The sequence below is a fragment of the Brassica oleracea genome, chromosome C7, assembly GCF_000695525.1.
Source record: "Brassica oleracea var. oleracea cultivar TO1000 chromosome C7, BOL, whole genome shotgun sequence".
NCBI lineage: Eukaryota > Viridiplantae > Streptophyta > Magnoliopsida > Brassicales > Brassicaceae > Brassica > Brassica oleracea.
In genome coordinates this window covers 45,495,557-45,511,252 of record NC_027754.1, presented here as the reverse complement: position 1 = coordinate 45,511,252, position 15,696 = coordinate 45,495,557, and the positions used below count along the sequence as shown (strand labels likewise).

At 33.2% G+C, this 15,696-nt stretch overlaps 2 protein-coding genes and 1 pseudogene across 2 annotated transcripts; 1 reads left to right on the top strand and 2 right to left on the bottom strand.

Annotated features, from left to right (window-relative positions):
* Nucleotides 1-4,045: 4,045 nt before the first annotated feature.
* LOC106306495 (UDP-glucuronate 4-epimerase 1-like) lies at nucleotides 4,046-5,642 on the top strand. The gene has a single exon (XM_013743131.1). It carries the CDS (start codon nucleotides 4,182-4,184, stop codon nucleotides 5,472-5,474), a length of 1,293 nt encoding a protein of 430 aa, XP_013598585.1. The 5' UTR covers nucleotides 4,046-4,181; the 3' UTR covers nucleotides 5,475-5,642.
* An 877-nt stretch (nucleotides 5,643-6,519) lies between these two features.
* Nucleotides 6,520-8,171, bottom strand: LOC106306497 (annotated as a pseudogene).
* Nucleotides 8,172-9,948: 1,777 nt separating this feature from the next.
* LOC106306496 (WAT1-related protein At4g30420-like) lies at nucleotides 9,949-11,841 on the bottom strand. Its single transcript, XM_013743132.1, has 7 exons — nucleotides 11,556-11,841; nucleotides 11,394-11,462; nucleotides 11,178-11,294; nucleotides 10,849-11,089; nucleotides 10,597-10,755; nucleotides 10,367-10,518; nucleotides 9,949-10,246 (listed from the first exon to the last, which is right to left on the bottom strand). Exons 1-7 carry the CDS (start codon nucleotides 11,732-11,734, stop codon nucleotides 10,057-10,059), a joined length of 1,107 nt encoding a protein of 368 aa, XP_013598586.1. The 5' UTR covers nucleotides 11,735-11,841; the 3' UTR covers nucleotides 9,949-10,056.
* Between the last annotated feature and the right edge of the window lie 3,855 nt (nucleotides 11,842-15,696).

The window sequence follows — 15,696 nt, the reverse complement described above, 5'->3', positions numbered from 1 at the left end:
ATATCGCAACATCGTTCTTCTTTTGATCATCTGAACCGGGTTCGATTGTGTCCCACACTTCATGAACACGTAGTAGAACCTTCATCCTCATCGACCAAACTGTGTAGTTTGTCGGTGACAACATCGGACATTGGATGGATGTAGATCCAAAGTCCTTCGTGCGTGGAGCCCTAGTCACGTCAGGCATCTTGCCGTCGCGATCTCTTGTTCACAAGCAACGGGATCTTAAGCTACAACTTAAGCTTAGATCGAGTCTCCAACCTGAGGCTCTGATACCAATTCAGATCTCTTAGAAACACAAAGAGTTATAAGAACAACTTTTCTTATTAGCTTTAGAAACTACTCAAAACTAAAGCTCTCAATATGTTTCTCTCAGATCATATGGAACACCTCTCCATTAGACCTATATTTATATGAAAGACAATTCCCTTTAACATGTGAGATATGAAAAACACAAACATAACCTAAATAGAAACTTCATTTTCCTATTTCTAGGTTTCCTTATTGTGTTTATCTTAACATATTAAACATCTAATAATATGTTAAGTTTTCACAAGCTTGGAATTATCCAACAAGATCAGGATCTGGTAACTAAATTAAAAAAGTAAGACTTATTTTCTACTTAAAATGTGAAACAAAAAGTATGTTTTATGTTGTTGGTTTGTCGTAATTAATATCGTGTGTACGAAGTTGGATGAATATATTGTTGTTGTTATGCTTTGTTTTATGTTGTTGTTATGCTTTGTTTGAAACTTTGAGTGTGTCTATTTCCCGACAAGTCTAAACTGTTAGAGCAACCTTACTGGGAGTTTCTTACTCCTAAATTCTTAAAATACATGTATATGTATATATATATTATATAGGCGTATGTAATTGTGGGGTTGTAAGCTTTACGGGAAACCTAACCGAAAGTTTCTAACTCCTAATAAGGTTGCTCTTATATAGTCTCTTAGATTTGGGCCATAGCATGTGCAATCGTAAATTGCAATCTTCTTTCTCCAAGAAATGTTTCGAAAGATTCTAATAAATCAAACCATATGATCACAAAGTTATATATAATAAACATACACCTTAAATAAAACAGAGTTTTATACAATCAACACCGAATATAACAAATCACTGAAATTTATTTTCCTTTAATTTTCTAACATCAAAACTGAAACAAACAAAAAGCAGCAAGAGAATAGCTTCAAATTTCTATATTGCTTCTAGTCGACATGCTGTCATGTGGCGTCGTCACCAAAGATCTATTTCTAGACGAAAAGTCGTGACTTATGCTTATCGAATAATTTTTAGAAAGCTCAGTTAAAGTTCTTCACTTTTCCATACCAAAATCTAGTGTCATCTGCATACCAAACTCTACTCAAATGGTTTTTTTTTAATGCTAATTTTTTATGATATTACAATTATGAATTTTACTTGCACCTTGTTGAAGATCTTTTATAAGTATTTCCTCCGTAACCTACATAATTATTTAATAAATCGTTCTCTCATCGTTCTCTCCAGAAATTGAAACTTGAACATGCTGGTGTATAAGTATTAATGAACCCTTAGTCAAACTATTAGACTAATGGGGTTCCACTACTACTCAAATGGTTAAACTCTTGTTTTTTGTAAAATATTAGTGTTCCGTCACTTAGGTAATAGTTTCTAACTTTTACTAATACAAAATTAATCTTTATTTAATCGAGTAAGTGCACCTAATGATAGTATATAATGTGAGCTTTATTTTCATAATTGTGTTTGTATTAGACACATTTACTAAACAAAGTTAATTAACGTGTTCTTGTATAATGCCCAATCTCAAATAAATAAAGTATGTTCAATTTACATGAATCAAGTCGAATAATTATATATCAGCATTTTGATATTATATGACACTATAGTTAAAATTCACTTTATTTCTGTATCACTATATGTATCAAAATAATCGACACAAATTCCTAATAAACATGGTGTAATTTTGGCGTCTCCGGGTACATCTTTTCCGCAAAACCTAACCAAATGATATAAGCGTCAAAGGATCCTAGTTTTTTTTTTTAATAATTATTGTTTACCATGGATTCAAATTTACGTAAGATAAATGAAGCAATGCTGCGTAAAGACAAAGACTCCAACAATGGTTAACTAAACTTGGTCCATTAAAAACGCTTACTCCATTGTTTAAATAAAATAAATATATAATTTCTAATTCAAGCGGGATCTCGCAAATCTTGTATTGCTCAAATACAAACTTAGTCTGGAAACAAAGAATCTTCCCAAATGAACCTAAAACAATGAACTAGCCGGAGACGACATTTCATGTAAAGAAATAAAACATAAATACATAATAACGAAACCCATAATTATCAACTAATTCACGCATTTGTAACGTGTCTTTTCTTTTCCTACCAAAAGAGTATGAACCTATTTTTAGTTTAAAAAAAAAAAAGAGTATGAACCTATTTTCGGAGATAGTTCGATTCCGTTGATGTGTTTGAACTTTGAAATAAATAATCCATTTTTAAAGATGTTCAAAAGATCAAAAGAAGAAGTATAATGATCGAATATAAACATTTTCTTTTTCAAAAAAAAAAAAATATATAAACATTTTCTAACCCACACCGTCAAAATTTAATAAAATCCGTACAACATAATATAATGATCGAATATAAACATTTTCTATTACAAGATATACTGTATGAATCAGTCTTTGACATTGTATAAATAATGTCTTATCTTTTGAAAGTAAAATTAATTCTTTTAAAAATGAAGGAACATTGAAGTAAAGAAGAAATATACCCAAAATAAATAATTTAAAAAAAACACGACCAGAGCACCGTCCAAATTCACCGGATATCACCGGTTGTTCCAGTCTCGAAACAGTAGTTTCTCCCGATTCTTCCGGTAAGAAGGTGGCCCATACCATTCTCTTTTATGGTGAAACCGTGACTTGGGGAAGCGGTAATGTTAGAGAAGGGCACGCAGTTTTTTATTGTGTCATTTTCTCATTGCTTTCCCAAAACAGCCAATGGTGAATGCTGTGGTCTGGTCCGCACGTCCTCTCTCTGCTTTATCTTGTTTGAGAAAAGTAAAATTATTTACTCACACAAATTATTTAGACATTTTGTAATTAAAAGTTGGATAACAAATCTTTTCTGCTGAAATCTGACTCGATGCGGGCCATGACCAGTCGACAAAATCATATAAAGAGCACTAATCAGTAGTACTACGAGATTAATTTGCTAATTGTGTAATTACATATATCAAAATAACTTTTTATTCTGTTCTTTGGCGATCCGGAATTCGAAGGCACACTGTTCTCAATGCATCAACTATTCACATATCACAAGATTTACAACTTAAGGAGTATTAGTTTTTCTAACCATATACGATTTTGATACGTTTATTCAATTGTAACTATTAGTGACTGATTACAGCTTTTTTTTGTTGTTGCCAATATGCGAATTTTGGATTAAAGATAATATATACTTTTATGCACATACCACGCCTTGCAAACCGAACTATGATGTATCAGATGACCCAAAAACAAACTACACACGTTGACCTAAGCATTTGATCTTTTTAAGTTTAGGCAATATTAGTTGTAAGTCGGTCGCACGTTCTGGTTTTCAATATCTTTAAACAATGTTGATTAGGGATTAGATAACATGTGATAATTGTTGAATGAGTGAAACTGATGAGTTATTGGCCAAATTTGCGAATGCTTATATAAAATGAAGAAGTGTTGGAAGGTGCTGTAAATTAAACTGTCTAATTGTACATCTTAAATTTGGATGTAGTAAATCAAAATAACTAATTGTAAATTTAAAATTTAGATGCTGTAAATCAAAATAACTAATTATAAATTTTAATCCGGATGTTGAATTATTTAATTTAATAAAAATAAAACTATTAGGGGTTTTTAGTTATTTACCTGTAAACAAATTAATTAGGAGTTAAGACAAAAGCCAATCTGTCAAACTCAAAATTAACGCGTCTCCTTGTCCCCCTTCGTCTTCTGTATATATACTTCTCCGCGTCTTCCTCTTCTCCTTAGCAGATGCTTTTGGAAAAATAACCAAAAACAAAAAAAATCTGCATCTGTCCTCTCTCTCTCTCTCTCTCTCTCTTTTCTAAATTCACCATTTTTATTTTCATTTCCGTAAATTTTCTGGAGAATATTTAGGAAGTTTTAAATCATGCCTTCCATAGAAGATGAGCTCATGTTCCCGTCAACGCCCGGTAAGTTCAAGATCGACCGTTCAAACCGACAGCTAAACCGCTGTTTCGCCTCGACGAGCACCATGTTCCTCTGGGCCCTCTTTCTCATCGCCCTCACCGCTTCCTACCTGAGTTTCCAGAGCTTCGTCGACTCCGGCAGCCGCTACCTCACCGCCTCATGGGGCGGCATCCAGTGGGAGAAACAAGTCCGAACCTCCGCTCAGATCCACCGCTCCGGCGGCATCTCCGTCCTCGTCACCGGCGCGACGGGCTTCGTCGGCAGCCACGTGTCACTCGCGCTTAGAAAACGCGGAGACGGCGTCGTGGGGCTCGACAACTTCAACAACTACTACGACCCTTCGTTGAAACGCGCGAGGATGTCTCTCCTCTCCTCCCGTGGGATCTTCGTCGTGGAAGGAGACCTCAACGACGGTAAGCTCCTGTCCAAGCTCTTCGACGTGGTGGCCTTCACTCACGTGATGCACCTCGCGGCTCAGGCCGGGGTTCGATACGCGCTGGAGAATCCTCAGTCGTATGTTCACAGCAACATCGCCGGGCTAGTCAACCTCCTCGAGACTTGCAAGGCGGCGAATCCTCAGCCGGCGGTGGTATGGGCTTCGTCGAGTTCCGTTTACGGTCTCAACGAGAAGGTCCCTTTCTCGGAATCGGACAGGACAGATCAGCCGGCGAGTCTCTACGCGGCGACGAAGAAAGCCGGTGAGGAAATCACCCACACTTATAACCATATTTACGGTCTTGCCATTACCGGTTTACGGTTCTTCACGGTTTACGGTCCGTGGGGTAGACCGGACATGGCTTACTTCTCCTTCACGCGGAATATTCTCCAAGGTAAACCGATCACGATATACCGGGGAAAAAACCGGGTCGATTTGGCCCGGGATTTTACTTTCATCGACGACATAGTCAAAGGATGTTTAGGATCTCTCGACTCCTCGGGTAAAAGTACCGGGTCGGGTGGGAAAAAACGTGGATCCGCACCGTACCGGATCTTCAATTTAGGGAACACGTCACCGGTTACGGTTCCCATCTTGGTGGATATATTGGAGAAGCATCTCAAGGTGAAGGCGAAGAGGAACTTCGTGGAGATGCCTGGAAACGGCGACGTTCCGTTCACGCACGCTAATATTAGCTCCGCCCGGAGAGAGTTCGGGTATAAACCGACAACCGATTTGGAAACCGGGTTGAAAAAGTTCGTTAGATGGTATCTTTCTTATTACGGGTACAATACCAAAGCCAAGCTTGTACAATAACGGTGAAAATTTGTTTTAAACGAATTTATTTATTTTTACACTCGGTTGTTGTTTATTCTGGGGAAGAGATGTTTATGACTAGGATAATAGAGGAAAATCTAAATATTCTTTGCTCTTAAGGCAAGCAAAGCAAAAAAAGGACAGCGAATAAATCTATTTTCTTAATTATATTTGATCTTACTTCTTAGCAAATCATTTCCTGCCAAAAAAGTGTTGATTTCGGGATTTACGGTATATAAATAAAATCGTTGATATTCTGGGGGAAAATAAATAAAACAAAACAAAATTGGAGTATCGGACAGCTGGGAGGCTGTGACAGCAGATAAAGTGGGCTTTTAGTGGTGTGTTGGGTCCATGAGACTTGTGTATAAAGGTGAAAGAAGACCTGAGCTGTACGGTAACCGTTGGATTCGATGGGGAATTTAATTTTTTCAGTCGTAATCTTACTGATGGTCCAGCTGTGAAGTACTCATGTCACGTTATCTTATCTGCCGACACTAAGGAGTACAATAAACCATATTCATCATTTCACTGTGTGTGTCTGAAAGGAGTAGCAAAGAAAAGCCTTGTATGCGGGGGTAGGAAGTAGTTTTGATTTTTTGTTCTAAAGTCTGTTAAAATTTAGCATTTTAAGTATATATATATTTTTCCACCAAAAAAAGGTATATATATATATATATATTTCAGGAACGAGACGCAAATTTCTTTAACACAAATCTTTGTGTTTTTTTTGGGTTCAATCAAACGTGTTATACTTGGACAATGGATATATATTGTGGGTCATTGGGTGCAAAGAAGTACCTAATTTAAGAATGATTAGAAATAAAAATTGATGAATATATAAGTATTTGATCAAAACGATATAAATTCTTTGATAAACTACGGTGATAGTTTGCTATTATTGAAGCTAGACTTGGAGTCTTGGACTACGTATTCATACATCAGTTTACATTTATTAGAGCAAACATATATCAGAGTTTGAGAAATTGAAGAAGAAATAAATCTTGAATTAGTTTAATTGTTGCTGTATTTGGATTTATTCTGTTGGTTCCTATTAGGACAGAAGTGAATTCTTCAGATCTCCGTTACAGTTTACTGTGTTTGGAGAATCTTCGATCTGAATTTTCACTTCTGAGTTATTCGTAATGTCTCTCTGTTCTTGATTTATCATGACATCTTCGGCTTTACCCCAGAGCACAATGTAAAGTCCCATGATCACACATATTCCTCCGATTAAGCTAAGGAAAAGATAGAAAAATGATGTTTAATTATGGATTGTATGTATTAATCTTATATTAAGGAAATATTACTTTACCTTCCGGTGAACATCTCTTCTTTAAGGATCAGAGAAGCCAAGATTGTGACAATGACTGTACAGAGAGGGTTAAACATCGCAGAGAACAAAGGGCCTCTCTTAGATATAACCCAAGCTTGGACCGTAAAAGCAAGCGCTGACGATACAACTCCCTAACAATCATATTTCAATATTAGGCTTTATGTTAATATTTTGATTATTCAATTTCTAAAAAGAGAAAAGAAAATATTAATCTTATATGTGCATACAGCGTAGAGACAAGTCGCTAACTCTGAGTAAGAATGGATAATCCAAGCGTTTGGGTCTTTATCAAAGAAGAAAGTGACGACTGCACATTGTATCGTGCCGAATAAACACATCCACGCTGATAAAGAGAGGTGGTCTGGGTAATAAGCAGAGACTGGGACCTAGGGTATGTTGTAGCAAAATTACTTTCTTTGTAAAGCAAGAAACGTTACCAAAAGACTATAACAGTCTTTGCTGTTCAATAAAGTTTACCTGAAATGTTAGCCATAAAGAATAGCAAACAGTGCTAGCGAACACACACAAACAACCAATGAGCCACATGTTCTGATCCGTAAGATCTCCTAGTAACGAATTTTCTAACGGTAAATTAAGTAGATTCCGAGTTAAGAATCTTTGGTCCACGAAGCAAAGTTATGGAGATTGCTCCTACTACACATAGAACCGTCCCTGATATCTTTGCTAAGCCTCTAATATTCCGGATATTGACTGTCTCGTATCTAAAGATCAGCAATAATTTGTTACACATGAATCTTGTTTTCCCAATTTTTCATATAAAGAGAGGTGTATAAATGTTATTTATGTATATATGTACCCGGCGAGATATGAGATTAAGAAGGTTAGTGCAGGAATGATGTTACACATGGCACTTCCCGTCGACGATGAAGCTAAGTAAATACCTTCACAATACAGATTTTGATTCATTGTAATGCTGACAACAAAAAACAAGGAAAAATAGTCTAAGATTCATCAACTTAGAGGTCTTACTACAAAAGCACAAACAAATCTTTTATATATACTAATACACATATACACTCTTACTCTAGAAGCGAGGCCATGAATATTAAAGAAAAGCTCTTTAGATCCATATAAGATATCTTTGATCTTCTCTCACAGAACACACACACACACACACACACACGAATTAGCAAGAGCTAGGTACAAATTAATATCCATATATGTAGAGAGAGAGGGATATGACTTAATTACCTTGAGAAGTAGAGAAATGGGAAGATGAAAATGGTTGCAAAGACTTGCCTGTATAGGATAAAAACCCGAGGGCTTGTTCCATTAACCAAAGTAATTCTTGCAGAAAGAGTCACTCCTGCGTAACACAGTTGCAACAATATCATCGCCATTACCGGCTTGTACTCCTCTACATTCCCCATATCTCTCTCTCTCTTCGTTATATGTTTATGTTGTGAACAGTAGTATATTTTAGAAACTAATATGTTTTTTGCCAGTTTCATTCTTTATCCTCTTGTTAGAAACGATGACATATTTTATATATCCATTATCGTCGACGAAGGAGTCCATGAGTTATCACTATCTTTTTGTGAATTATATTTTTGTTTGATCAATTGTTAAAGTCGTGCAAAATGCAGGCACTTATTTAGTACTGTCTAAGAATAATATCTGCTTCTACGAATCTAAATATGAACTAAGATTACATTTAAATACAACTAGATTCTAACCCGCACACCCACATTTCATTTATAGATATAAAATTTTATATTATTTTATATATAATAATTTATGATAATATATTGCTGTCATTTTAAAAATAACTTAATAGATGATATATAGTTCTAAATATTAAAATTTAACATATGTTAACAATTTTATTTTTTGTAAAAATTATTACTTAATTTATGAATATTAATCGTTTTAAAAGGTGAATGATATTTTATTTATTTATCTTAATGAAAGTATTTTTCAAAATATATTGATTTACCAATTCAACATAATTTTAATATGTTTGTACAAAAAACATAATTTTAATATGTAATTCATTAATTACTTCTATTTTAATATAATGTAGAATATACTTATAAAATTAGCATATAATTTCGATTATTTAGAATACAATTGTTATCGTCGCAGATATCTGGCCGTCCGTTTGATTATTTAGAAGATCAAATGAAGTATTATTCTTCCCAACCTCGTCTTGTTAAATTTTGTGAATCAACTGAAGAACGACATTAATATGAATTCAGTTATACCTATTACCTTATATAGCTCTGAATTTGTGTTTCTCCTAATTAACTTGAAACAAAAATGTGTAAAGTTACTAATCTAATTTGGTATAGAGGATTTTGAATTTCTACCTGATCTTAAAGTCAAATACATTGTTTAATTGCAATAAGATTATGTTTAGGAAATACAAATTCAAAACTTATATAATGATTACGCAACGACTTCTCTATATTTAGTCTGCTTCTTAACAATATGCAATATCATCGAATTTCAAACATATATTTGATGACATGTTTAGATGTTTCTCAATGATAAAAACTATTCCCTATGTTTAAAATTAGATGTTTTAAGAATCCCATAAACCAAAACAGTTAAATATTTAATCTAATTTTTATTAACTATCAAATTATATAATATTTATTATTTTAATTAATATAATTAGAGGCAAGTAGATAAAGAATAAAAGTTACAAGACTAACTAATTTATTTTATAACACTTTTAACTAAATAGCAATAAATAATTTAAATGGATTATATATGCAAAAAACTATAGCAACTCAACAAACAAGATCAAATTAAATAACACAAAGGATCGAGACTGATAATATTTCAATCAGTTTAATACTAACCAGGAGCCCAAAATAAACTGCGTCCCTATTTTTCAACGCAGGATGTTCTAAGTTGGCACCATTATTATTATGGCATCTTCTAACGTTTCTATCAGCTGGCACCATTTTACTCATTATATTTTTTCCAAGGCTAAATTAAACTTAGATCTTAGTACAAGAGATCTGATCTTCTGAACATGACAGCTCTTCTACAAGTGGTCTTGGGATAGTGCTCACGAGTTAGTCCAATGCTTATCGTTAGGACGAGATGGACCACACTAAAGTTTGTTATTATTGAAGCTAGACTTATATTATTTATTCATAACTACATTTACGTTTATTACAACAAATATATTTCAAAATTTAAGAAACAGAAGAAGCAAGAGATCTTGAATTCGTTTAACTGTTGTTATGTTTGGATTTCTGCTGTTGATTTGTGTTAGGATAGAAGGGGTTTCTTCAGATCTTTGTTACACTTTTCAGTGTCTGAAGAATCCTCGATTTGAATCTTCACTTCTGAGTTCTTACTATTGTCTATCTGTTCTTGAATTATCATGACATCAACATCTTTTGCTTTACCCCAGAGCACCATGTAAAGTCCCATGATCACAAATAATCCTCCGATTAAACTAAGAAAAAGGAATCAAACAGATATAATAAATATAATGTCCTTATAAAAAAAAAAGATATAATAAATATAATGTTTATGAATTGCAGCAATATTATATTAACGAAAGTTTAAATTTTACCCTCCGGTGTATATCTCTTCTTTAAGGAACATAGAAGCCAAGATTGTGACAATGACTGTAGCGAGAGGGCTAAACATTGCTGAGAACAAAGGGCCTCTTTGAGATATTACCCAAGCTTGGACCGTAGTAGAAAGCGCTGACGTCACAACTCCCTAACAATCATATTTTAAAATTTAGGGTTTATGTCTGCTTAAAAAAACAAAAATTCAACTGAGTCATTTATTGCATACAGCGTAGAGACACGTCGCTAACTCGGAGTAAGAATGGAGAATCCAAGCGTTTGGGTCTTTCTCGAGAAAGAAAGTGATGATTGCACATTGTATCGTGCTGAATAAACACAGCCACGCTGATAAAGAGAGGTGGTCTGGGTAATAGGCAGAGATTGGAACCTAGGGTATTGTTGTAACAAAGTTTAACTTTCTTGTAAAGCAAGAAACGTTACAAAAAAAAAGTAATGATCGTTCATGTTTAATGAAGTTTACCTGAACAATGAGCGAAAAAGACCAGCAAAGAGTGCTAACGAACACCAATAAACAACCAAGCAGCCATAAGTTCTGGTCCTTGATATCTCCTAGGAACGATTTCGCTATCGGTAAAGAAAATTCCGAGTTGAGAATCTTTGGTCCACGAATCAGAGCCATGGAGACGGCTCCTACTACACATATGACCGTGCCTAATATCTTCGCTAAGCCTCTGATATTCCGGAAATTCACCTTTTCATATCTGAGGATCAGCAGTAATTGGTTACACCTGAATTTTCCCAATATTTGCATATAAAGAGAGATGCATAAATGTAATATTATGTATATACCCGGCGAGAAATGAGACTACGAAGGTGAATGCAGGGATCATGTTACACATGGCACTTCCCATTGACGATGAAGCTAAGTAAATACCTTCAAAATACAGATTTTGATACAGGGTAATGCTGCAACAACAACAAGGAAAAATAGTCCAAGATTCATCAACTTAGAGGTCTAAAGAAATAAAGCACAAACAAATCTCTTATGTGTACGTATACACTTACCCTATAAGCGAGGCCATGAATATTAAAGAAAAGCTTCTTCGATCCAAATTAGATATCTTCGATCTTCCCCTACAATAACACACACATATATAGGAATTAGCAAGAACTAGTCACAAATTTATATACATATATTCACAGAGAGGGATATATGACTTTAAGTACCTTGAGAAGAGGATAAATGGGAAGATGAAAATGGTTGCAAAGGCTTGCCTATATAGGATAAAAACCCGAGGGCTTAGTCCATTAACCAAAGTAGCTTCTGAGGTAAGAGTCACTCCTGCATAACACAGTTGCAGCCCCAACATGGCTATCACCGGCTTGTACTCCTCTACATTCCCCATCTTCTATCTTTCTCTCTTTCTGTCTTGCGCTCTATTTCTCTCTCTCGCTCTCCCCTCTTTATATGTTTACGTTATTAATAGTAGCTAGTAGTGTATAGTAATATTATTTTTGCCAAAGGCAACCCCAGCTAGCTAACAATTGTGTAACATTTACAAACCTTTCTCATATTTATATGGACATGTTTGGTAAAAAAGAAACTTTTCGCTAGTTTGATTTTTTTATTCTCCTGCTAAAAACAAGGTTTTATTTTTATATATTCATTACTGTAGACGAATGAGTCACTTTTTAAAAGTATATCTTTGCTAATTTCGTGTCAAATGCAGCCACTTATTTCTGCTTCGCACGGATATAGAATGTGAACTAAGATAACGTGTGAATACAATCTTTTTTTTTGGGTGTATTGTATGTATACAATCTTTATAGTCGCAAATACATGCTTCCAACTGGCCGTTCAATTATTTAGAAGATAAATAAATAATTATTCTGCTCAACCTTCGTGAATTTACTGAAACACGACATTAATATCTGTTCAATTTGACCTACGACCTCCTGTATTTATGTTTCTCCTAAATAAATTGAAGCAAAAAAAACTGTAAACAAATATATGTAAAGTTAACCGGTACGGAGGATGAATTTCAACCTGATCTTAAATTCGAATACATTGCTTGATTGCTATAAATGTTTAGGAATTAAAATTAAAACTAAATATTGATTAGATGTATTACCAACGACTTCTCTAAGGGGATGTATTCAACCGAGAATTTCAAGTGATTTGTATTAAAATGACAAATTCATTGTTATTGAAACATGAATTTTAAAAACTCATTTAAAATCCACTGTTATTGAATTTGACATTTCTTAAAGTACTCTGAAATCCACTGTTATTGAAAATATTTTAAGTTGTGGAGTTTTAAAATTTTCAGGTGATTTTATGGTGTTTGGGTAGAATTTCTTAGTTAAAAAATTAAAACCCAAATCTCATAGTTTTATGTGATATTCTAGAGTAGTTTAACAAAAATCACTTAAATCTCTGCAACTTATTGAAATCATCTAAAACCCCGTTAAAAATCAAATCACATCAAATGTTAAATTGAATACATCCCCCTAATATACAGACTAAATTAAGGGGATGTATTCAATCTAAATTTTGAGGTGATTTGACTTTTAGGTGGGGGTATTGGATTCAGAAATTTGATAGAATTAGAAGAAATTATAGTTTCCATTAAATTCCACTGTTATTCAATCGTGGATTTCATCAATTCTTTTAAATTCTTTTGTTATTGGATTAAGCATTTGGAATCATTCTTTTAATTACTTTAAATTACGTTGTTATTCAATATTTGATAGATTTTGTAGTAATGGTATTTGATAAGAATTTAATGGAAAATGTCATGTATAAATGTAAAGGGTCAATTCTTTGTTCTTATGCAGTGATTTGTAATGAATCGTAGGAAAACACAAACAATATCATTTTTCTACTTCTCATTTTTCCAGAAGTACGTGAAGAATGAAGAGACATTTGTGGATGATAATTAATGAGTTACCGGCAAATATAAAGAACAACAATTAACAAATATAAAGTCAATGTTGCCTTGTTGCTGAAGAAACCCAATGTCTCTTAACCAAATCAAGATGCCTTCTGAGACTTTCGATTGTGTACTTTCGCATTACGAACACAAGAGCAAGATAAAGAAAATGCAAATACTTGGAAAAAAACTATGGCAGAACTTAGAAGATATGTGGAGAGATGCTACGGGTTTCGATGATCCATATATTTTATTTATTAGTATTATGATTTTAATAATATTGCTACAATCCATAAATTATGTAGTACTAATTACTATTTTTCTTTCAGTTTTAAGAATAAAATTTTTTTTGTTACCTTTTTAAATATACAAGGATTCGAAAATTCATAGAATTTAGAAGAATTAGTATTCTATCAAATTTATGTATATTCTTTTAAAATCAATAATAGAAGTAAGCATAGGAATTAGATAAATGTATTAAAATCTCATCAAATCTTTGAAAATACTGCAAAACTTTTTCCTTATGAATTCTTTCAAATTCCTGGATTGAATACCACCCCCTTAATGAGGTTTTATATGATTTTAAAGAATTGCAGAGAATAAAATGATTTTTGTTAAACCACTTTAGAATATCACATAAAACCATGAGATTGAAGTTTTATTTTTTTTTAACTAAGAAACTCCACCCAAACACTTTAAAATCACTTGAAAACTTTAAAATTCCACAACTTAAAATATTTTCAATAACAGTGGATTTCAGAGTATTTTATAAAATGTCAAGTTCAATAACACTGGATTTTAAATAATTTTTTAAAATTCATGTTTCAATAACAGTGGATTTATCATTTTGATACAAATCACCTAAAACTCTCAATCGAATACACCCCCCTAAGATCCAACCTTCCCACATGCAACGACTTCTCCAATATAAAGAGGCACGAGCCATAGGCAACCACATAATTTATAAAATTTGGGATCCCAAATCTTCATAAACAATTCTTTGCCTAATGGTTGAAAGATATTTGTATTTGTGTTTTTTTCTGCTTAGCTCAAAACCAAACTTATTGTTTATATTTTTGTCGATATTATAAAAAGAAAATATTTATTTACTTATTTTACTTATTCAAATTATAAAGATCCAAATTATTTTCATTTTTCAAATTTATTTGCACAAAATATTATTTTACTTCCATTTATAATTATTTGTTTTTCATATTTAGTGGTGTGAATTTTGATGATTAACATGCTAGATTTTGATTGTGTTTTTTTTATTATATATATACAAAATCTTTTGAATCCAAGAAAATTAAAAAATGCTTTCATAAATAAATATTAATATAATTTATAAGAAAAAATGAGAAATAAATTAGAAGTTTTAAATGTTATATCCTTGTTGTTCTAAATGTTATTTCACTATTAGTTTTTTATCTTTGATATTTTATCACTGAAATTATATTACTATTATTATTAAAAAAAATATAAAATCATGTTTTGAAAAATTGCCTCAGGCTCCTAGAAGGACTAGCACGGCCCTGCTATCATGCAATCATATTAAAATTCACAATATGACAACTGTAGAAAAGGAGTTATAAGGCCATGATTATCCCTAAGAAACCAATAGAAACCCATTGGGTTTCTTAGTTTAAAAAAAAAAAAAAAAGTTTAAAAACAAACCAATCGCGGGCCGCCACGTGTCAGTAGGGCCCGCGAACAGTGTAAGAAACTCACTAAGATCGGTTCTTAATTAGTAGTTTTTGTAACCGATCCTTAAGGGTTTTGTGGGGGCCCACACACTAAAAAAACCCACTAAGAACCCGGGATAATCATGCTGTAAGGTCCGAAGCCTTTGATCACTAACAAAAGTTTGCACATGGAAGCAATAACTCAACTAGACAATATATAATTTATAGGTCATATGCATTGCATGATTGATTGTACCATGAAAACCTTTATTAATATTTAGTCTACGTCATGCAAAGACTTTTAAGCATACGTTTGAGTACATGCTTAGTCGTTTCTCTCAGATGATACGATGTAATATTGCAAAACAAAACTATAGCAGATGCTGCAGATCAACAAACTAAGATCAAATTGTGAGTAAATCATGAGTCCAAAAATGATCGAGGCTGATAATATTTCACTTAATTTAACTTGGGAGTAATCATGAGTCCAAAAATGAACTGACAATTATATGAAAAACGTTTTTTACGTGAATTGAAATCGTTTTTTACGTGAATTGAAATCGTCCCTATTTTTCAACGCAGGATATTCTAACACAATTTACCAACTAAGAAGCGAGCAAACGACCCAAAGTCAACCTTTTGTTCGCTTCCATTAACGTGAGAAGCTTCGCACCTCATATGAGACATCCCACTTCTCCTGCAGTGTCCTTTAACAATGATTGCGAAAATAGAATATAAAAAGGGATTATTGTT